This window comes from Manis javanica, chromosome 14 (genome assembly GCF_040802235.1).
Source record: "Manis javanica isolate MJ-LG chromosome 14, MJ_LKY, whole genome shotgun sequence".
Classification (NCBI taxonomy): Eukaryota; Metazoa; Chordata; class Mammalia; order Pholidota; family Manidae; genus Manis; species Manis javanica.
The window spans coordinates 8,999,352-9,023,681 of record NC_133169.1 but is presented as its reverse complement, the minus strand read 5'-3'; the positions used below and the strand labels follow the sequence as shown (position 1 = coordinate 9,023,681).

At 41.0% G+C, this 24,330-nt stretch overlaps 1 protein-coding gene across 1 annotated transcript in view; it reads right to left on the bottom strand.

The window, feature by feature from the left end:
• Window positions 1-8,711: 8,711 nt before the first annotated feature.
• Window positions 8,712-24,330, bottom strand: part of FCRL4 (Fc receptor like 4) — a 31,462-nt gene continuing 15,843 nt past the window's right edge. Inside the window, exons 7-12 of the mRNA XM_017665891.3 lie at window positions 23,244-23,357; window positions 22,578-22,605; window positions 21,664-21,728; window positions 21,365-21,433; window positions 10,635-10,666; window positions 8,712-10,535 (exon numbers count right to left, since the gene is read on the bottom strand). Of these exons, the coding sequence (XP_017521380.3) occupies window positions 10,419-10,535; window positions 10,635-10,666; window positions 21,365-21,433; window positions 21,664-21,728; window positions 22,578-22,605; window positions 23,244-23,357 (425 nt within the window). The 3' untranslated portion in view covers window positions 8,712-10,418. The remainder of the gene's footprint in view (window positions 10,536-10,634; window positions 10,667-21,364; window positions 21,434-21,663; window positions 21,729-22,577; window positions 22,606-23,243; window positions 23,358-24,330) is intronic.

The following is a 24,330-nucleotide window of genomic DNA, read 5'->3' as shown; positions in this document are numbered from 1 at the left end:
TTGAAGTATCATTTGCAGTGATAAAATCCACTTGTTTTATCACCAGAATCTCATTTTCAAAAATTTCCACTACCTCAGATAGAAACTTGGCACCCATTTACACTCTCTGTTTCCACCCACAGCCTCAGGCAACAAATTATTCATTAACTTACTTTCTCTCCTAGGTTTGCCTACGCTGCCCAGACAAATGTATTCATGCCAATATGTGGTCTTCAGTGTTTGGCTTCTTTCACCTACTAGAATGTTTCTGAGGGTCATCCATTTTTTTTTTTAGCAACCATTAGTATTTTGTGATGCATGTTGTATAGTTTGAATCTTTTTGGTTAAGAGAACAAGAGTTACTAAGAATCTACTGGAGTATTTCACAGTTTTCTTTAGGGTACTGCCTGCCCCAACCTGAGTTTGATAAACAAGAGCCAACAGCTAGAAATAATGAAGAAAGAATGTGTCCAGTATCCACCCTCAGACCCCCTGGGGTTCTGAGGCAAGCCACCCATGACTTTGGGTCCCTTTGCATGCTTGCCACTATTTTCCCGACCATGTCCAGAAGGGAGATGAAGTCAGATGAGGTTGACCCTTGACCTCCATCCTTGAATGTATTCAAGGAGAGACCCTGGCCACTCCTTTTCTGTGCTGTGGCTTTGCTACCTTGCAAAGGGCTCCCCCAGCCTACCAGTTTCTTGCTGTTCTCCAATCTAGGCCCATTTCCCCCCCACCTAATTCAACCTCTCAATACCCTCTAGTACTCTGTTTATATTGATTTTTATTTCTTGTTAATTTACCTAGCTAGTTATAGTTAGAAAAAAAGAAATTGAAAAAGATATCCACCACTAGGTTTTGTCAAGCAAATCTCTCCCCACCTTAGGATACATGCTAGCTTGCCAATGCGCCTCTCAGCCCAAATTCTGCACAGACTCTCTCCTCTCTGTGGTTCTTTTCCAGCTTTGCCGTCTCAGATACACCATCTGCCGTCTCCATGCAGACTGTGATCATTGGCCGGGGAGGAAGCTTATTGTGTGGGTAGAACATGGTTATTCGAATTGGATGAACGTGAAACTGAATCTTAACTGTCAGTTACCATCTGGGTGACTTTGGGCAAACTATGCAAGATTGTGAGCCCCAGTTTCCTCATTTATAAAGCAAGTATTAATAATATTTGCCTTCTAGTTGTCAAGATTAAGTAAGTTCTTTGTAAGGCGTATGTCACAGGCACACAGTACATGTTGTATAAACGGCAGCTGTGAAGTTTGTTGGCCTGCCACTGTGAACTGTGACCTCAGCTCTTCTTTCCGTTTACATGGTAACTTCTCCACCAAGGCTGCTGTCAGTCCAAGGCCGTCAGATCCAATCGCCTTCTAATTCCAGCACTAGGGTAATTACAAATTCCATTGGTGGGTTCACATAGTTACAGGGAATTTGGAAAAAGAGAGTTAAAACTTATTTGGAGCCTGTTTGATTTGAGAAGGCCAGTTCTCCATTGAAGATGTCCTCTGACCAGTCTTTCCTGATTCGATGAAGCCTCAAACTACAGCTGGCTTTGTGGGCATATGACCTGCGCCATCACCCAGAATCCTACACTCGGAAAGGCTGGAGCTTGGTTTAATGTTCTGCTGTTGTCATCTGGAAATTTCACTCTTGAACTTGTGTTTTGTAAATGAAGTCTGATGGGACCAGGGAGTCAGCATGGGAGCAGAGGAGATGCCTGCAATATGTCTGTCCACCCTCCTTGCTACCCACGGGCAAACAGTATTCACAGCGCCCCATGAACACAGAATTCCAGTGGCATCCACAATGCGTGGGTGTCAGTGAGAATCAATGTGCGTGCAAAGTTAAGTGTGCTACATAGATGAGGAACATCCCCGAGAAGCCTCCCTTTCTATCTGAACCAGATCTAGCTTCAAATGTAGTAAGAAAGCAGTCCCGCCAAGGAACCCTACTGCATCTGTTCTTATGGTACTTCCCTGTATTAGCTAAGCACTTACACTGACAGCAGCATGCAAGAAGGAAAGACAGGGCAACCTGTAGCTCTTTCACCTTGCAGACCTTCCTTATCAGTAATCCAAAGGCAGAAAGTGCTGGTGGCAGGTCCACCTATTAAGCAATGAGTGAAAAAGCTGAGAAGTTTTTTTGTTTGCAGCATTTCCACTGTTCTCATAAGAACAAGATGCATATGCATGCATGAGTTATGAAATACAAATGTCTACTTTCAGTGAGTCCACATATAAATGAAATGTTCTTATGTTTACAGTTATTGCAAAGCATAAACATAAGCCATAAAATTCATGGTAATGATTTAAAATCTTCTTTTTTTCTTTTCTTAGAATGCTTTTAAATAGCAAATAAAAAATTAGAACAACTCAAGGCAGAGACCATGGAAAAAAGGGAAAAAACTTTATATTTCAGTACTTTTTTCCCTTGCTTTTTGGAGAAAGGGTCTTGCATTTTCATTTTTCACTGCACCTTGAACCTTAGCCGTCCCTACATCCAACTCTGCTCTCTTTTCTGTGGTTCTGAGCAGCTTCCCAGGGAGAATTTTGGCTTTTTGTGCTCCCAGGGGAAGAGGGCCCCATGCAAATGAACTGACTTCTTTATGTGATGAAAGCTCTCATTTTTTTAAACTGGAAAATAATAGAAGCCAACTAGTTTGAGGCTTTCCCCTGGTCCCTGCAGCTTATGTAAATTTTTAAAGTGTAGTTTTTCTATGTCTATGGGAAGTCCGAAAACCTAATACACTTTTGCATAAACATGAATGATATATTTATCTTGGGGTTCCTCTTTTCTGAGGATCTTGAACTGACATTTGGGTGGGGGTTGTCTTTACATCTTCTCTGGAACTCACACTCAGCTTTAGAGATTTTATTAAAATGAATAAGCAAGACACTGGGATGGAGCTCAGGTGGCCTGAAGGCGTGTACACTAGCATCAGCAGGTACGTGAGCTGGAAGGATCATAAGAGATTATCTAGGTAACCATGTTAACTCTTGACTCGTGAGGGCAGGCCAGCAATTGTCAAAAGTACTCAAAATTCTTTAAACAAAACAAAACAAAACAAAACAAAACAAAACAAAACAAAACAAGTTTAGGCCACAGAGTGATTGGCCAGGGGAAGAGAAAGCTGATGTAAATGTCAAAGTTTCTAGAAGTTTCTGGGGAACAAATTTGGAAAATTAAATCTTGGCACATAAAATGCCACCTTGAGAGGAACTGGGGGAGACTGTGGTTTGCTGATGTGTTTTCAGATTATACTTTAGTCCACCTGCAGTGTTGGCACCACTGTTCCCACGTGCCCCAGCTGGTTTCCTGGGAGTGGTCCCAGACGCCCGCCTTGTCCACCAATCAATCCACTGCTTCTCTAGAGTTCCCTACCAAGCAAGTTCTATACCCCTACCCCTCACACTTCTGTGGCTCTATCCTGGTCCTCTAGCCTAGATGACAGTGACAGCCCCTAACCACTCTCCCTGTCATCAGTTACTCTCACCATGAAGTTCTCTTTTGCACAGCCACCAGAAAGAGCTATCTGAAGGACAAACTTGAAACATGTTGTTTGACGAAAACTTCAGTGGTTCCCCTGTAGTCATAAGATAAAGCTCCTTGTTGCACAAGGCCTACTGGGATCTCATCCCTTCCAGACTAACATGATTTTCCAGGAAAGACAATCTCATTCTGCAAAGATGCCAAACTGCTTGTGATTTTCTGAACACATTTTGCTGTTTTAGGCCTCTGCACATTTTCCATCTCAGTCTAAAGCCCTTCCCTTCATTCCCTAACCCATTCTTTCCGTGTCTAATCCTCACAATATCCTTTTCCTCTTCTTTCTGTTCATTCCTTCCCTGTCTTCCTGAAAGCTGACATTTATTAACTGCTTCCTGTGCCTGGACACTGTGCTTAAGACTTCACACATCTCAAACTCACAGCAAGTTTATGAATTAGATTCTACTATTATTCCCATTTTTCATTTCTGAAGGGATATTTCAGTGATTTAACTAAGATCACACAGTTACTAACTGTGAACTCAGGTCTTCTTGGCCCCACATGTCAAACACTTTTACTCTATCTCCTCCAGAAAAGTTTCCCTAAAAATTTCCCTTGGCTGAGTGGGGTAGTGACTGGCTGGGAAGTTCATGAGATCTGTGTCCTCTACTTTCTGGGCCACAGCTAGATTGCTTTTCCCACCCCCTGAGTTAGGCAGGGAAACTGGCTAAGCTCTGGCCAGTGACTGTGTGAGCAATGAAAGCATGCCAGTTTCAAGGCTGGCCCCTAAGTCTCTTGGGTGCCCTTCCACATTCTCTATCCTTTTGCAGAGATACTGGAAGTCCTGAAGATGGCAGCACCAAGAGATGTAAAGTAGCCTGGATTCCTGAATGACTTTATGGAGCAGATCCTTTACTCACCCTGAGATCAAACAATGCTTTGTTCTGGAAAGCTCTAAGACTTCTGGGGTCACCTGTTACAACTGTTAATGTCACTTTCCCTAACACACGGGCTAGGTGCACTTCTAATGTTACTTTCACTTTACAGTGGAAATTGTCTCTTTATGTATCTATCTCTTCCAGTACGTTACTTTAGAAACTTCTTTTTCTTATCAGTACTTCTGATCAGTCTTTATGTTTGGCATACTAAATGTTCAATAAATACTTGTTGACCTAGAATATACATCAGGGGTTTAATAAATTCTGATAATTTGCATGTATTGTATGCTTGAATGCAAAAGGCACATTATCAGGCACTTACATTCACTGATTTATATAATCCTCATAATTCATGGATGTTGATGTTACTTAAGTACTTACCATGTTTTGGGCTCTGAAAGAGGCACTGGGGATACACTCATGAATAAAACAAATAAAAGTCTCTGTCCTCATAGAGCATAAATTATAGTGGGGTAATCAGATAATAAGCAAATAGGAAAAATTTTAGAATGTCAGATGGTGAAAATTGCTTTGGAGAAATGTGACATAGCATCAGCTGGAGAGAAACTGATGGGGATTGGGAGATGTGGCTGTCCTAAATAGGTGACAAGGGAAGGCCTCATGTAAATTATAATATTTGAGCAGGCACTAAAGTTTGAGAGGGAATAAGTAGTGGCTAATGAGGAAAAGCATTGCCACCAAGAGAACATCAAATGCAAAAGCCTTGAGATAGGAATGTGCTCACAACAGCTGTACAAAGTACATATTATCTTCATTTTACATAGAAGGAAATTGAACCAAGAAAATGTAAGTAACTTAGCTAAGGACTTATACCTAATAAGTACTTATTAAAAGACTTATTAAGGACTTATAGCTAATAAGTCATTCATGACTTAAATCTCTTGGATTTAAAAACCCATATTCTGTTTTAATATACTCCTCTGCCTATGACTTTTACTAGTTACACTAAAAGTACACACACACACACACACACACACACACACACACACACACACAGGGCATTCTAAAAGAACTATCATGGCAGAATGGCTCTCCTAATACCAATCTTTTCTATATGACTTCTTGCTCAGCAGCCCGGGAAGTGTGAAGCTATGGTTTCCATACATAGTCTTTTCTCCACTAAACAGATTATCTGCGAGACTTAGAGGTAGACTTGGGTGTAATGAAATTGTGCTATGGGCTCTTCTAGAAGCTGGATGGTAATGGTGCATATTTTGATTCTTCTGTGCCACAGAAGGGGAGGCTCTACTGACTGGCCAGTCTTCAGTCTGGTAGTCTTGAATGGCAGTTACAGCAGCGTCTCGATTTTGGAACTTTTCCAGTAGGAGCAGAGGCCCTGTGAATCCTGAGTCAGCTCTGGGGACAGTGACTGCTCTCTTGATAGGCCAGCCTGGCAGTTTGCTTCCAGGAGTCGCTCCTGAAGTCTCAGCCTAAAGCCTCACTCCGCAGCCTTTCTCTCGATACCCTTTATTCAATCACTTTCTCTGTAAATCAGCCATAGCGGGTTCTGTTGTCTGCCACTGAAGTCTGACTGATACAGTAATTGGCACAAGAAATGGGGTGGCACTTAAGTAACACATGACTGATGAATCAAGCCAGGCTTCCAGTTGGCTTTCAGTCACACAGATGTGGTCTACTCATCTATTTTGGTCCCATGATCCAAAGTCCTTGTCAGCCATTGTGTGCTAATTGCCATCTGACCTTGCTTCCCATTACCATAAGCATGCTTTCCTTGGTCTCTGCTACCCTGAACTCCATCAGAATCAGGGAAGCTATTTCAGAAGCAGTACCTTCTCCTTTGTCCCTGGCCTGTTTCCATTACGCTTTCCAAAGATGCTTGGACTTTTACCACTAATGTGTTTCTCAGTGTTGTGTGGGGCAAGGAGTGTCTTCTGAGCCCTCTTGGGGGACATGGAGTGAGCCATATGTGATAAGTCCATTTCTATGATCAATTGTACAAATCTTTGACTCCTTCTACTACATTATACCAAAGAATTGTTGTTATCTCAGCTTCATTTAGCCCAGGCCACTTTTGAGAAAACATTTTGATCCACCAAGAGAGCAATTAATCAGGACATTCCCAGCGGCTTGTGCTTAGTATACTGAATTCAGAATCTCTGCCATGTGCACCTAAATTCATTAAATTAGCCCTCAAACAAAATTATCTTCCTCCTTCCCTGGTCTGACTATCCTCAGCAAATCACCCAGCTTTTTGCTATTATAAATTAGTAAATTCTTTTGATTCTTTTGGCATGTAGTCTCTCTTTTTCTGGGTTTTGGCAGTGTAACTGGCCCTCTGTAGCATGTTGGAGTAGACCTTCAAAGGAAGATTAACTGTTGCTCCCCTTCTATTAAGAAAGAAATCCAACACTTGATGGGTGTCAGGATATTGGAAGCAACATATATCACATTTGGTTGCACTGTTCTGACTGAATAACTGAATAACTCATAAAGCTGCTATCTTTGAGTAGGCCCCTGAGCAAGCAAGGGGTCTTTCATGTGTCTAGGCTGAGTGCAATCACTTCTGTCCTTGGATTTTATGACCCAGCATATCCAAAAGGTCCAAAAATGCTGTGGCTGATCAAGGTGCTGTGTGGGGTTTGTAGTGTGCCTTGGCAGGAGAATCATAGTCAATGACCCTAGGGCTTTGGAGCAAACCTATGCCCTTTTTAAGAAGCTGCAGTCTCTTCTTTTTTTAAGAAAGTTCTTGGGTAGCATTGTGTCAGGTTATCACTGAATATTTGAAGATGGCACAACAGGGACCTGAGCTTTTCATCATGAGCTGCAAGTTGTCTGATCCACTAACCAAGACCTCATATGTGCCCAGGATCATTCCATCTCTAAGAGGAACTTATTTACAGGTGACCTGGCACCTGAAGGCACCTATAAATTGAATAAATGAAGACTGGTTTATATTCTACCGATTTCTCTTGTCTGTCAACCACAGCTATAGTCTCATGGTGAGTTCCCTATGACTAGTTGACAGACAGGGAAAAAAGTCTCCCCCAGTTCAAATACGCCAGTATCAGCAGGAGGTGACCATGACAACTCCACCCTGGGAGTCCTTGAAGGACTGTGGCGCATCTAGCGGTTTGCTTTGCTTGCAGGATGAGATACCCAGAGATGGAGGTCTACTCTGACTCATGAGCAGGGACCATATGGTCTGAGGTTTGGAAAGAAAAAAAACTGGAAGATTAGGGAAAAGTTACGTGACTGGACCTTTCTGAATGAACCCACCGTATGAGACTATGTCTTACGTGAATGCTCACCAAAGACCTTGCTGGGAAGGACGATCTTAATCTCAGGGACATAGTGACCTGCCCTAGGTGGAGGCCAATCAGCCTTTTTCCCCAGATCCTCACTGGTTGCTCAAAGGTTCATGTACAAAGTAACATGAATGGAAGATGCAGAGGTTATGAGGTTATGTACGGACTTGGTTACATAAGCATCTGCTCATCAAGGCCAATCTGGCCACTCTTAAGCATCCAACCTGACAAACACAGAGGCCAAATCTAAGCTTTTGATGGAGGGTCCGATCCTTGTGGGGCCAGCTTGCTACGTGGTAGTAGACTGTCTGTGTTGGATCTCTTTTCTCATGAGGAGGACAGTGATTTTCCTCAATGCACAGAGAGTTCATTCACTCAGAAGTATTTGTTAGGCACCTACTATCTGCCAGGCACAGTTCTAGGCGCTCAGGATATATCAGCAAGCGAAAAAGACAGAGGTTGTTGCCCTTAAGAAACTTACTTTCTAGAGGGTGACATACAGTAAACAAAATAAGTAAGTGTTAGAGTATGTTTTAAAGTGATAAATACTGTGGGGAAAAAAGAGAAGCAGGGAAGGCCAGGGAGATTGGACATGCTGAAGATGGAGGAAATTAACTTTCAGAATATGTGTGATTCAGGGTAGGCCTCTAGGCCCTGATGGACATCTAGAGGGAAGAGCACATAGGAGGTTGCAGCCAGTGCGAAGGCCTGGTGTGTGTAGCCCCTGCGGCTCAGCGACGAGGGAAAGCGGGGGGAGATGAGGCCAGAGAGGCAACAGGTGGAGAGATCAGGTAGAGCCTGTGGCTAGTTCGGGCTGGCTTCTCCCGGGAGGGAGATGAGAATTCATGGCGTTGAGCACCATGAACACAGTGCAGAGAATGGGCTGGGGGAGAGCAGAAAGCCCGAAGGGGCACATGGATCCTCCGCTGTAATGGAAGTGAGAGGGGCTCAGACAGGAGTGGAAGCACTGGAGTTGATGAAATGAGATGCACGCTGGATATAGATAGTTCAACTTTTTATTTGGAAAATTATAAGCATGCAATAGCAAGACCTAGTAGAAGCCTCCCTTCCCCCCGCAAGGGACCCGTCACCCAGCTTCAGAAATGGTGCCCACGTGACCAGTCCTAGTTCATCTACACCCCTACCCACTTCCTGCCTCCCTCCTCTTACTGTATTATTTCAAACAAAATCATATCATTTAATCTACCAACCGTTGAGTGTGAGTTTTAAAAGGTGAATATCTGCTTTAAAATAAAAACATAACCACGAAACAGAAAATCATTTCTTAATATTAGTGTACACATTTCCCTTAGAATTTCATAAGTGTTTTTTTTTCTTTTCTTAACTTGATTTAAGTGAGGATCCACACAAGTCCTATCTGTTCCTTTGGTTGACGTTCCTCAAGTCTCATTAAAGAAAGCTTCTTTCTTTTCTTTTTCCTTCTCTCCTTCCTTCTTTCCTTCCTTAGGTCATTTACTTGTTAAAGAAACCAAGTCATTCGTCCTGTAGAATTTCTCCCCAGTTTGGATTGGCTGATTACAGTCTCATGGTTCTATTTAACGCATTCCTTTGCCCCATGTATTTCCTGTAAACTAGTAGATCTAGAAACTTGATTGGATTCACTGTTGATAATTTAGGCACGGGACAATTTTCTAGGTGGTATCGAATACTTCCATGTTAGGCTGTTTTTTTATGTTAACCTGAGCAGCAGGTATAGTATGAAACATTCGTACAAAATAGCGGTTTTTTATTTCTTTCATACCTTCTTCATTTATTGGAAGAATTATTCTCACATCAACTATTTGGTAACTCAAAAATAAAGTTCCTCCAAGAAAGGCAGCCTTATGTCTTTTTAGTAGGAAATAGTATTTAATGACTTCAATCTGTGCAAGGGGTGCTTCCTGAGTTGGTATTTATTTCTAGGCCTTTTCAGTGGACAGACCTAGGAAATAAATATCTTTTTAAAAAACAGAATTTTTCATCCATTTGTACTGATGTTTCTAATTCCTTTTAGGTTTGTAAGAGTATTACTTAACTTTTTAATTTTGCATTTGTATTGTTTCCTCTAACGTTAAAAATCTGTCCCAAATAGGTTAACATGATTGCTTTTTGCTTTTGGAAGTGAAACCTGGAGACCACTTCTCTAGCTCTTCCCACAGTTTTGCAAAGTACTTTATATTCTGTTTTAAATTATTTTCTCTGTAAACCATTTAGAGTGGATTCCTTTATCTGCAACTGAATTCTGACTGTGTAAACAGGGTGAACAAGACAGAAGGAGCTATGCATTGTCTGTGAAGTACCGGCACAGCTACTCATAGTTAAACCAACTGATCAGATGATTGCCCATTGGTACAATTGTTGTAGACGTATTAAACAGAGACCCAGGTCACTCAGACTTTTCTATGTGCAATTGCCAATTCACCAAAACTTGTGCTTTTGCTTTTTCAGCAGCAGTCTTCTCCCTCCATATTCCTTTTCCCTAAATCAGACCCTAGGGCGCACATTAGGTCAGGCTCAGAGCAGACACACATGGTCTTCTTTTAACTGTGCAGCCTGGTCATTTTAGTGAGTCAGCGCCCATCCCACCACCACCTCAGTGTGGATGAATTGAGTCCTGGGAGTGAATGCACATGGGCAAGAAGAACTGCAAAGTTGGAATTAGTTGGTGACTCCAGGGAACTTGAGGACTGCCCTGAGCTGGGGGCTTTGGATCAGGGACAAGTCATATGAGTAGGACATTTTCATAAGTGTCCATGTCATCTTCATCCTTATTGCCGACCTTTCCAGCAGAATCATCTGGGAGCTGTGTCTTCACCTCAGAGTAGACAACTGAGATATGCTGGGGCAGAAAGAAGATAGAAGAAGAACTGGAAAGAGAGAGGCAGCATGGGGCTATAGATCATAGTGGGAGGGAAAAGAGTCAGGAAATTCATCTCACCTTGTCCTCTAGAGATGTTTTGAAGGTACTGGCTGTGGAGAGAAGAAGAACCAATGAACTATGTGCATCAGGATCCATTCAGAACCCAGTCTTTTAGCTTATTCCCCAGAGGCTGGGAGTCATTAGACCCTGTCCACTGATTGTCGTGTTTTCCCCACCCCAACCCCCAACAAGTCAGGTACTTCTCTGGTTTACCGTTTCTTAACCAAGCTCTGCCAATCTGTAAAGTCCTCCCTCAATACTACACCAAGAAACCTCACTCCCTTCCTTCACCAGATGTCAAGAGAGAGTTTCTCTTGATTTTAACTCCTGCCCCCCTTAACTTATAGCACCTCCTTTTCACTCAGTCTCAAAGTTCCATTTGCAATTGCTCAGCCAGTTCCCATTAGAGCTCTTCATAGGTATGCCCTGTGAGAGTCACTCTCTCTTACATTAGCATGTTCTAGTTCTTGATTTTATTGCTACAGTTTCTTACTGATGGGGCTCACAGCTTCCACTGTGAGAGGAAAGTTTAGCAGATGTGATTGGTCAGGTCCTACACATTAGAAATCAAGAGTCACAGAGAAGAAAATAGAGGCATCAGAGTCACATAGTAATTTTGTGGAGAAGTAGAGCCTGAAAAAAAGATACAACGTAGGACACTCCAGGTTTCTCCCATCATATGCTTACCATTGGTCCTTTGAGGTCAGAGATCTTTTTTATGACATGCTAGAAGGTATACCCTCTCTTCTGAGAACAGCAGTCATATGCATGGAACTTTGCATACAGTTTTAGGGGCTCCATGCAAACCTTAAGGAACCAGTGAATAAATCTTTCTACAGATCATTAATGTATAAAGTGCCTGAAATATAAGCAGTCTATCAACAGAGTGCTTAGCTTCAGTGGTGTTTTGACAAATGTGTCAAGATCAGGGTATGTAGAACAGCAAATGATCATGGTAACTCTATAAGATGCATTCAGTTAACCTGAACAAATTGCTGGTAGATCTAATTCTACCATTCAAAGGGTCCTGATTAGTGGGCATGGCTGAGAAAGAAAAATGACCAACAAAGCAGGTGATCAGTACTGGTCATACATACATCATACATGATGATATGATATATTAATAAACACTATAAGCAGCAAATATTATAGCAAGACAGAGGACTTGGCCTTAGCTTTGTCTTTTATTGGCTTTGTGATCTTGGGAAAGTCCTTAACATCATTTGTAAAACAAGTTCAGGATGAGACCATGACTGAAATTTCTAGTAGGCACAATGAAATTGGGTATTTTAATTTCCTAAGCGAGATGCCATATGCAGAAAAGGCAACTTATGAAATGGGATAAAATAATCATAATAATATAATAACCCAATTAAAAAGGGGCAAAGGACCTGAATAGATGTTTCTCCAAAGAAGACACACAAATGGCCAATGGGTACTGAGAAAGTGCTCAACATCACTAATCTTTTGGGAAATACAAATATAAGTCACAATGAGCTGTCACCTCACACCTGCTAGGATGGCTATCATCAGAAGACAAAAGATAACAAGCCCTGGCAAGGCTGTGAGAACCCTTATACGCCATTAGTGGGAATGTAAATTGGTACAGCCACTGTAGAAAAGTATGGCGGTTCTTCAAAAAATTAAAAATAAAGCTACTATATGATCTAGCAATTCCGCTTCTGGGTATATACCCAAAGGAATTGAAATCAGGATCTTGGAGAGATATCTGCACCCCCATATTCATTGTAGCATTATTCACAATAGCCAAGATATGAAAACAACCTACATGTCCATTGATACAAGAGTGGATAAAGAATATGAGGCTTATACAATAGAATGTTATTCATTCTTGAAAAAGAAGGAAATCCTGACATTTGTGATATCATGGATGGGCTTGGAAGACATTATGCTAAGTGAAATAAGCCAGACATAGAAAGAACAAGTATGTTCTCATTTATATGTGGCGTCTAAAATAGTCAAACTCATGAAAGCAGGCTATAGAATGGTTTGCCAATGGGAGAGAGGAAGGGGCATAATGGTTAAAGGATACAACGTTTAAGTTACGCCACATGAATAAATTCTAGAGATCTACTGCAGAGCATAGACCCTATAGCTAACAACACTGTATTGTATGCTTAAATTTTGCTAAGAGGGTAAATTAATAATAATAATAATAATTGGGGACAGAAGCTCTGGGAGATGATACATATGTCTGTGGTCTTGATGGTATGATGCTTTACCTGTGTATACTCATCTCCAAATCATCAAGTTGTATATATTTAATATGTGCAACGTTTTAAGTGTCAAAAAGAAAAGGAGCAAACTTTTATAATATACATAGAATATGGAAGAGTTGCAAAACATTTGTTAAGTGAAAGAAGCCGTCAAAAAGATCACGTTAGATATGATTCCATTTATATGAAATTATAGAAAAGCAAAACTACAGGGACAGAAAACAGGTCAGTGGTTGCCAGGAGTGGGGCTGGGGGGAGAGTAACTGCAAAGGGGTACGAAGGATTTTCCAGGGTACTGGAAATGCTCTACATCATGATGTGGTGGCAACTCTATGACTGTATACATGTGTTAAAATTAATTGAAGTGTACAGTTCTAATTAGTGAATTATGTATGTAAGTTATACTGCAATAAATCTGGTTAAAGTAATATATTTGTATAGAATAGAAAATAGAGTGTACCACAGTAAGTATTACCTAATAGAACTTTTGTTTCAGTTGTGTGCTAGTATTTGTGTGTATGTGTGTGCACCGTCACACTGGCTAACAATGCAATTTGTATTTCTTATTGTGGATTACAATAAAAATATTTGAAAGCCACCAATCTAGAGGGTTGAGGGTTCTGACACACAGCTGGCGGTGGGATGAGAGAATGCTGCTGGGTTTGCACAGACCTGAAGTACCCGGGGGTTCCAAAGAGCATGTGAGGTCCACTTGGGAGAGAGAACAGGCAGAAGTCTGGTCATCTTGGGTCTTGTGTCCAGTAAGACCTACAGGTGCCAAGGGACCCAGCAGCAGGAAACTGGATGTGATCAGGGGCCTAAGGCCAGTGAAAGAGCCCCAAACAACTGCCAGAATTAGAAATGCATCAGCTGTGCCAAAGGAACTTCAGGAAGGAGGGATCCAGCAGGAGCCTCAGGAAACTACATACGGTCCTCCTAGGGGAGGTGCCCACTTACACACACGTGTCAGCCTGAAGGATAGAGCCAACTTCCGAAATACCAGTTGGAGAAGGTCCTTTCCTGCTCCTTCCCCCAGCACCCTCCAGGCTAGTAAGGGAAGACCAAGCAGAAACAGAGAAGGCACCGACTCCATCCTGCCCTCTCTCTAGTCTCCACCAGTGCCAGCTTCAGTCTGAAATTTGTCTGAACTAGGAGACAGATAAATTTTGATGAATGTCTTGAACGAGATATTCTAGTAACTAAATTGAGACTGTAACATAAATTTTCCACCCGCTGTCTATTACCTAAGAGAATGGAGAATGTGTCCAAAAGTGTTTGGTTGCCAAATTTTTACCCTGAGTGCCTGGGAAGATCTTCCACAGAATAATAAAAGACTGACAGGGGGTGCTCTGGAAAATGGTAGAGTAGAGACAGACGGAATCCACCTTCTCCCATGTATACACCGTGTCTACATTTACACAGATAATCTTACCCTAAAGAAGAACGAAGACAGAAGTGAACACTTTTATATAATGAGATACAGAAAAACCAAATAAAAAAAGCCCCAGGTAGGAGAAGAGGCAGAGACATAGTCCTGGGGGAGCTCCAGCCCCCACACAGCCACCAGCAGAGGGGAGACAGAGGGACATCACTGGGAGAGCCAGGCATGGACTCCTTGCCTGAGGCATGGGAGAAAACCCTTGCAGTTTAAAGTGCAACTAGACCATAAGTGAAAGAACCTAAGTTTCAGAACTAAACATCCACCTCTTGGCAAGGAAACCACTGGAGGTGATCCGGGATCAGAGGAGCCAAACAGCACCATTGTTTGTGCTCCTTCTGCACATCTTAGTGGGGCGAGAGTGGGATCTGGGTGCCACCTGAAAGTCATACCTTGCTACCTGCTGTTAGCCATCAGCCCAGCCCCCATGAGCAGACTGGAAAGTTCCCCTGCATGAATCTGAGGACTGGTGCCACTGAGGCAACTCCCCAGAGAAAGTGAGGAACACATGTGCCAGGCCTGATCCCAGGTCACAAGTGGGACCTGGTGGGCACTGATGTAGAAATTTCCCAGAGCAGCCTGGAGCTTGCATGCATAGTGCCTGATCCCAGCTGCCACCAGGTTCTGCAGGCAACTAAGTGGGAATTCTTGGGAGCAGTCTGGAGTGCTCAGGGGCTGAGGGAAACAAGCACAGAGCCTGATTCCACTCCCCCAATAGGACCTGCTGGGTACCCAATGCAAGAATTCCCTAGGGTGCTCCTAAGCAGCCTGGATTGAACATGGGCATTTGGGTGAGAAGGCACAGGGAATTCAGCAGGTACCTTACCTGGAGTGCACCCCTCATCTGCTGCTGGCCTACCATCCTCCCCAAGCCAGCTCAGAACCCCCAGGTGTCCAGCCAGGAGGCCCCTCCCAAGGTCCCCAAGGCCATGCCACCAGGGCCATGCCCTTGGAGTCCCAGTACTGGGAAAACCCCATCTCACACTTAGTTGGCTTCCAGCTTAACAAAGTAACAAGGCACACACAGTCTACACAGGGAACTCTCCTACACAAGGGCAGATCTTCAAGGCAGGGAGAGCAAGCCTTTTCAACTAATTCATAGAAAAAAGCACAGAAAAAGTCATACAAAATGAGGGGACAGAGGAATATGCTCCAAATGACAGAACAAGAAAAAGCAAAACCAGAAAAAACCTAAATGAAACAGTTAACCAAGCTACCAATGAAGAGTTTAAAGTAATGGTTACGAAAGTACTTACTGGACTTGAGAAAACAATAGCAGAACTCAAGGCAGACCTTAACAAAGAGATAGAAAGCAAAAACAAAACAAAAAAAATAATCAGAGATGAGGAATTCAATAGATGAAATAAAAATACACTGGAGGAAATGAACAGAAGACTAGAAAATGCAGAAGGATGGATCAGTGGCTTGGAAGATAGAGTAACGGAAGGCACTCAAGCACAAGGAAGAGAGAATTTAAAGAAAAGAGGATAAGGTAGGAGAAATGTGGGACAACATCAAACATCCTAACACCTGCATTATAGGAGTCCCAGAAGGAGAAGAGAGAAAGAAAGGAGTAGAAAATGTATTTGAAGAGATAACAGCTGAAAACTTCCCTAACCTGAGGAAGGAAACAGTCTACCAGGTGTGGGAAGCACAGAGAGCTCCAAGCAAGATGAACCCAAAGAGGTCCACACCAAGACACATTGTAATCAAAATGTCAGAGATGGAAGACAAAGAGAGAATATCAAAAACAGCAAATATATATATATATATATAATTACATATAAGGGAAACCCTATAAGGTTATCAGCTGATTTTTCTGCAGAAACTCTAAAGACCAGAAGGGCATGTCATGATATATTCAAAGTGCTGAACAGAAAAACTTTCAATCAAGAATACTCTGCCCAGCAAAGTTATCATTCAGAATTGGAGGAGAGATAAATTTCTTCACAGATAAACATAACTTAAGAGTGCACCACTATTAAACCAGCCTTACAAGAAATGTTAAAGCAACGTCTTTAAGAGGAAAAGAAAGTACTTTAAATAGAAGCAAGAAATTTAAGGAAGGGATAAGTTTCCACTGGTAAAGCAAACATATAGCAGAAGTAGTGATCAATTACTTAAAAACTAATATGAAGGTCAAAAAGGCAAAAATGACCAAAAAAAATACGTCTAAAAATTAGTTAAGGGAATCATTTAATAAAAATATTTAGAAGGAAATATTATATTCATCAAATGGGGAGGAGAGGGAGTAAGAAATGTAGTGCTGTTAGAATGCATTCAAATGTAAGTGACCATCAGCTTATTATAGATTATTATATTCATAGATGTCACATAAGAACCCCATGGTAACCACAATCTAAAAACTTATAATAGATACACAAAAAAGAAAGAGGAGAAAACCCAACTGAAATACAATGGAAAGTCATAGGACACAAGACAAGAGAGGAAGAAGTGATCAGAGAAGAACAACAAAAATAACCAGGAAATGTTTATCAAAATGTCAATAAGTGCACATATATCAATAATTACTTTAAATGTACATGGTCTAAATGCTCCAATCAAAAGACAGGGTGACTAAACGGATTAAAAAAATCAATATCCATCTACTTGCTACCTACAAGAGACTCAATTCAGACATAAGGACACACACATAGACTGAAACTGAAGGGATTGAAAAAGATATTTCATGCATATAAGGATGAAAAAAGAGTTGGAGTTGCAATAGTTACATAGGAAAAAATAGACTTCAAAACAAAGAATGTAAAAAGAGACAAAGAAGGACGTTATATAATGATAAAGGGCGAGTCCAACAAGAGGATATAACAATCAAAAACATCTCTGCACCCAACACAAGAACACCTAAATATATAAACCAAATACTAACAGACCTAAAGGGAGAAAGTGACAGCAACATAATCATATTAGGGGATTTTAACACCCCACTTACATCAATGGATAGATGATCCACACAGAAAATAAAAAAGGAAACAGAGGTGTTGAATGACACATTACACCAGATGGACTTTACAGATATTTACAGGGCATTCTTCCTAAAAGAAACAGAATGCACATTTTTCTCAAGTGTACATAGAATGTTCCCCAAAGCAGATATATATTAGGACACAAAAAAGTCTCAATAAATTTAAGAAGATTGCAATTGTATCAAGCATCTTCCCAGACCATATGGTATGAAGCTAGAAATCAGTTACAAGAAAAAACTGGAAAAACACAGACATGTGGAGTCTAAACAACAGGCTTCTAAGTAATCAACAGATCAAGGAAGAGCTCAAAGAGGAAATCAAACAATACATGGAGAAAAATGAAAACAGAATCACAATGATCCATAACAGGGGGGATGCAACAATATCACTTCTAAGAGGGAAGTTTATAGCAATACAGGCCTACCTCAAGAAACAAGAATAAGCTCAAATAAGCAATCTAATCCTGCACCTAAAGGAACTAGAAAAAGAAGAACAAACAAAGCCCAAAGTTAGTAGAAAGGGGAACATAATAAAGATCAGAGTGGAAATAAATAAAATAGAGAATAAGAAAACATTAGAAAAAAATCAATGAAACCAAGAGCTAGCTTTCCAAGAACATAAAATGGACAAATCCTTAGCTAGGCTTATCAAGAAAAAAAAGAAAGGACACAAATAAACAAAATCAGAAATGAAAAAGGAGAAGTTACAATCAACACTACAGAAATTCAAAGAATTGTAAGAGAATTCTACAAAAAAAATTATATGCCAATAAATTGGACAACCTAGAAGAAATGGATAAATTCCTAGAAACACAATCTTCCAAGACTGACCCCAGAAGAAACAGCAAATCTGAACCAATTACTAGTCATGAAATTGAACTGCTAATCAAAAAGCTCCCCCCAAAACTAGATGGCTTCATGGGTGAATTCTACCAAACATTCAATGACAAGCTAATACCTATCCTTCTTAAAGTATTCCAAAAAACAGAAGAGGAGCGAATACTTCCAAACTAATTCTATGAGGTCAATATTACTCTAACATACCAAAAACAGACAAAGACACTATAAATATAGAAAACTACAGACCAATATCCCTGGTGAACATAGAAACAAAATTCAACAAAATATTAGCAAATTAAATTTAAAAATACATCAAGAGAGTCATTCAAGACCTAGTGGGATTTAGTTTAGGGATGCAAGGATGGTACAGTATCTGCAAATCAATCAATGTGATACACCACATCAACAAAAAGAAAGACAAAAACCACATGATCATCTCCATAGATGCTGAAAAAGCATTTGACAAAATTCAACATCCATTCATGATAAAAACTCTCAACAAAATGGTAATAGAGGGTACATACCTCAACATAATAAAGGCCAGATATGAAAACCCACAGCCAACATCATACTCACTGGCAAAAAGCTGATGCTGAAAGAAAGCTTTTCCTCTAAGTTCAGGAATAAGACAAGGAGGACCACTCTCACCACTTTTATTCAACATAGTACTGGAAGTCAAGCCATTGCAATCAGAGAAGAAAAATAAATAAAAGCATCCAAGTTGGTAAGGAAGAAATAAAACTGTCATGATTTGCAGATGACATGATACTATATATAAAAACCCTACACAGACTCCATCAGAAAACTATTAGAACCAATAAATGAATTCAGCAAAGTTATAGGATGCAAAATCAATACACAGAAATTTGTTGCATTCCTCTGTACTAATAATGAACTAGTAGAAAGAGAAACCAAAAAAACAATCCCATTTACAATTGCATCAAAAAGAATAAAATACCTAGGAATAAACCTAACTAAGGATGTGAAAGACCTGTACTCTGAAAACTGTAAGACACTGATGAGAGATATTGAAGAAGACACAAATAAATGGAAATCTATCCCATGCTCATGGATAGGAAGATAGTCATCCTGCCCAAAGCAATTTACAGATTCAATGCAAACCTATCAAAATACCAATGGCATTTTTCAGTGAACTACAGCAAAGAATCCTAAAATTTATATGGAACCGTAAAAGACCCCAGATAGAGAAAGCAATCCTGAGAAAGAACAACAAAGCTGGGGGTATAATACTCCCGGATTTCAAGGTATACTATAAAGCTACAGTGATTAAAACAGTTTGGTACTGGTACAAGAATAGAGAGCCTGGAAACAAACCCACACACATCTGGTCAATTAGTATATGACAAAGGAGCCATGTAGGTACAATGGGGAAATGACAGCCTCTTCAATAAATGTTGTTGGGAAAACTGGACAGCTACATGTAAGAGAATGAAACTAGATCACTGTCGTACACCATACACAAAAGTAAACCCTAAATCGATTAAAGAACCAAATGTAAGACAGAAAACCATAAACGTCCTAGAAGAATACATAGGCAAGAATCTCATGAGCATCAGCATGATAAAGTGCTTCATGGATACATCTACCTGGGCAAGGGAAACAAAAGCAAAAATACACAAGTGGGACTACATCAAACTGAAGAGCTTGGTGCAGCAAAGGACACCATCAACAAAACAAAAAGGCAACCTACCCTGTGGGAGAATATATTTGCAAATGATATACCTGACAAGGAGCTAATATACAAAATGTGTAAAGAACTCATACAACTCAACACCAAAAAAAACAAAAAAAACCCCCCCAAAACCCAAATAATGTAATTAAAAAAAGAACAGAGGACCTGAACAAACATTTTTCTAAGTAAGACATACAGATGGCCAACAGGCACAGGTAAAGATGCTCAACATTGCTAGTCATTAGAGAAATGCCAATCAAAACCACAATGAGAGATCACCTCTAACCAGTCAGGATGGCCACTGTCTAAAAGACAAGAAATAACAGTGTTGGTGAGGATGTGAGGCAAAGAGAACCCTCCTACACTGTTGGTGGGAATGTAAATTGGTGCAGCCACTAGAAACAATATGGAGGTTCCTCAAAATACTAAAAATAGAAATACCATATGCCCAGCAATTCCACCTCTGGCAATTTACCCAAAGAAAACCAAATCACTAATTCAAAAATATATATGCACACCTATGTTCTTTGCAGCATTATTTACAATAGCAAAGATATGGAAGCAACCCAAGTGTCCATCAGTAGATGAATGGATAAAGAAGATGATGTATATACACACAGTGGAATATTACTCAGCCATAAAAAGAAGGAAATCTTGCCATTTGTAATAACATGGATGGACCTAGAGGGTATTATGCTAAGTGAAACAAACCAGGCAGAGAAAGACAAATACCATATGATTTCACTTACATGTGAAATCTAAAAAACAAACAAAAAAAGAAATATATTCACAAATAAAGGCAAAAAACTGTTGGTTATCATAGGGTAGGGGGAGAATGGATAGATGAAAGAGGTGAAGGGGATAAAGAGGTACAAACTGCAAAATGTAAAAATAAGTTAGACATAGGAATAGAAGTACAACATAGACAATTTAACACATAATATTGTAATATTTTGGTATGATAATGGGGTATTATACTTATTGTGGCAAGCAATGTATACAAGTATTTAGTCACTATGTTGCACATCTGAAACCCACAGTATTGCATATCAACTTTATTGCAATAAAAAAATTTAAAAAGAGTGCACAAAACAAAATTTTTTGTAATTAAGTCTTAAGTTTTACTTGTTCAGGATATTGGTTGCACAGGGTTGTTATATAGACTAATTGAGTATATATATGTATATATGTGAATATAAATTGTATAATAATAAAGTATGAATATAAGTTATATTTATAATATATATACGTAAATATTCTTGTCACATAGTAGGTGTTTTGTCAACAAAGCACACTTATTCATTACTAAGGGCAACCTTCAGACATACTCCTTGGTGAACACAATATCTATCAGAAGGATGTTTAATTTTTGTGTGGATCATCAGCAAAGATACATTGTGTATTTTTCAGTGTCTGTCTCCTTTCCAGAGTCTAAGCATTGCACTGCTGGGAATTTTATCACTGAATGACTCCCCGTACTGACAACAGAGGAAGTACTCACTTAACTTGTTGAATGAATGAATATAGTTTGCAGCCAGAATCTCCGCAGTGACTTACCTTCCCCTTTGTCTCCCTGCTGAATAATCTGGATCTCAGAATATACCAAGCCTTCCTCTTTGAGGTGTGCTGGAAGGAAAGAATAGCACTTTCCAGGCCGTCCCAGTGGGTGATTTGTGCCATGACGCTCCTTCCTAAGCATCCCCTCCATTCTTCTTGGGCATAAAATGAAGCAGCTACCCTTTGGGAATGCCTGGGTTTGGGATACCTTAGGGAGACCAGAGCCTTTGCTAGGCCTTAAAAGGCAATAACTCTCGCAGGCTCAGGCTGGGAGCAGCCTCCTACCAGGGAATCCTCACCATTGCCATACAGCAGCTGCAGCTCCACTAGGGCGGGATCTCCTGGGCCTGGGATAGGAGGGCTCCTGTGAGACATAGAAGCAGGTGGTCATGCCAGGAATCTTATAATATGCCTGAGGATGGGATGGCTGGAGAGAAAGAAGGTGGGGGGGCGCCAGCACACAGCAGGGGACTGGGATCTCTGAGTGGTTTAACTGGAGCTTCAATAGGTCTGTATAGAGTCAAATTATTCTTTTGAAAGAAACCCTAGGGTTGTGATATGGGCAAGCTGCTGGGAACACGGCCAGAAGTTCTCCGACTTCACAGTAATAACCATCATCTTATGGATAGAATGGTTACTCGCAATTGGCTAAAAAGCATGGCCTCACCATCAAGAGAAAGTGGTGATTCAAGATGGAATTAGACATCATCCATGCTACGCTCCAAGTTGCCAACCTAAGGCTGAGACACGGACCTAGGTAGGGGAAGAGGACCACATTGCCGAATCAAAGTTAAGGACACAAAGTCTGATGAATACATACACACGTGGGGGGCCTGGAAACACACTTCCCTGGGAATCTGGAACTGATAGTCATAGCATACCGTTACGATGACACAGTGTATACCTAGGACTATTCACAGCACAAATATTTTGTGCCAGCTTAGAAAATCTACAGGTTAACTTTTGGTTAATCAAGTTTTGGTAGCATCCATTTAAGTGAATGGATAAATTTCAAATAAGAAACTGATCTAAATACATGCAAAATCCAGAATACAACTATTAGAAGAGTTCTGGGAAGGTGTGATTTTTGCCCTTTCAAAGTATGTGAAAATGCGAGAATCTCGCCACAGGGACATAGATGACTTGACCTAATTTTGTGACCTCACAGTTCTACATATTTTGCTTTTGGGCAACCAGAAGGTTGAGGCCTTACCTGGTAGTGTCTCCCAGAAAACATTCTCCTGCAAAATAAAGTCAAGTCACATTTATGTCAGCAGAGGGAGTGCTTTCTCAAAAATGTCACACATGTGTGCTGCCTCAGAGAGATCATCCCCAAAATTAATCCAAACATGCACACACCCCCAGCATGTACCCCGGATAGGGCTACACATTCCTGATTTGAATATGCAATTATTTGAGATCTGATTAAGGTTCAAGGCTGTGTGATATACCATAGGAAATATTACATATAACCAAACTGTCTCTCTTGCAGAGTAGCGAGGGACAGTAGGGAGATTTGAGGAGCATCTATGGTCATTCCCAAAGGAACCTCAGACTCCAGCTCTAGCTGCCCTTCTGCACGAACCAAAGAACTGCCCAAGGAAGCACTTTAACGTTTTTGAAACTTTACATTACCCATTTTACTTCCTCCCCACCTTTCTTTTGAGCTTAGTAAATCAGACTAGATTTATGCAGCCATCAACCACAGCATCTGCAAAGGAAACCACCCTTTAAGCAAAAGGTGTGAGTATAATGGTGAGTACTGATGGCTGGGAGGTGGAGAATGGTGGCCTGGTGGTTACTGAGGCAGTGATAAGCTCAGGTGTTTGAGGCAGAGACAGGGTGTGGCCACCAGCAAAAGGTAAGGGAGAATACGAACCTGATTTCTTCTGGTGCCAGCAGTAAAACAGTAGGGCCACAGCTAGGAGAAGAATGCTGAATGACCCCCCAGCGGCTCCCACAGTGATGAGGCTACTCCTGCGCCTTGGACTGCCTAAAGGGGAAAAGCTTGTTTGAGCCCCATGGGGTAAGGTCTGCAGCCTGCAACTGCCACCATGCCCTGGAGCCTTGTCTCCACCCGGGTCCTGAGTCCTGGGAGAGGGAGGGATCTAAGGGACCAGGACTCAAGAGGACCGCTGAGGTCTACATCAGAGCTGGTGCAGCCCAGGAAGCAACCTTTTGTTTGTGGGTGGTTCAGCCCAGCCCTGTCACTGTACATATGACAGGGAGTGACACACTGTGGAGTGGTAGGAAGTGAGAAAATTAAAAGTCTGGGCAGACTGTGGCAAAGGTGAGAAAATGTAGCCAGCATCCTCTACTGACCCAATGACATCAAGTCAGAAATTGGCATTGGGGGAAATACACACACATGTATAGCCTGTATTCTTGTAATCTGGCATCTTGGGAATTTCACCCAGACACCTGGAAAGAGGTTGCAAGACAGTGATTTGGCAGCACCCAACGTAGGCATAGTAGCCTGCCTGAGAAAGAAAACAAATATCACTGCTGACTGGGGAGGGCACTAGTTGAACCAGCAGTCACTCTGAGATTGCTCCTCACTAAAAAAAAATACATTGGAACACTTCAATACAATAACACCAGTTTCCTTTCTCATAGAACCGTGAGTCTTATATACTCTGAAAGGGAAGAAAGAAAGACATTGATGAAAGCAATAAACTAAATTGTCAGGGGTTCCTGATTTTTCCATTGGAGTTATTCTATCTTCTCATCCAGAAGATTTCATTTGGTTCATTGATTCATTTATTTATTCACTTAAGAAACATTTAGTGAGCCTGGCCATGCACTAGGCGCTGATCTAAGACCTGAACATATAGCAGTGAACAAGACAGTAAAGTCCCTGCCCTCATGGAGTTTATAGTCTAGGGAAGGGAGGAAGGTGATAAACAGATAAATAAATTTACATGTCTGGTGGTGATAAGGGTTAAAAACAAAAGCAAAATAGAGGG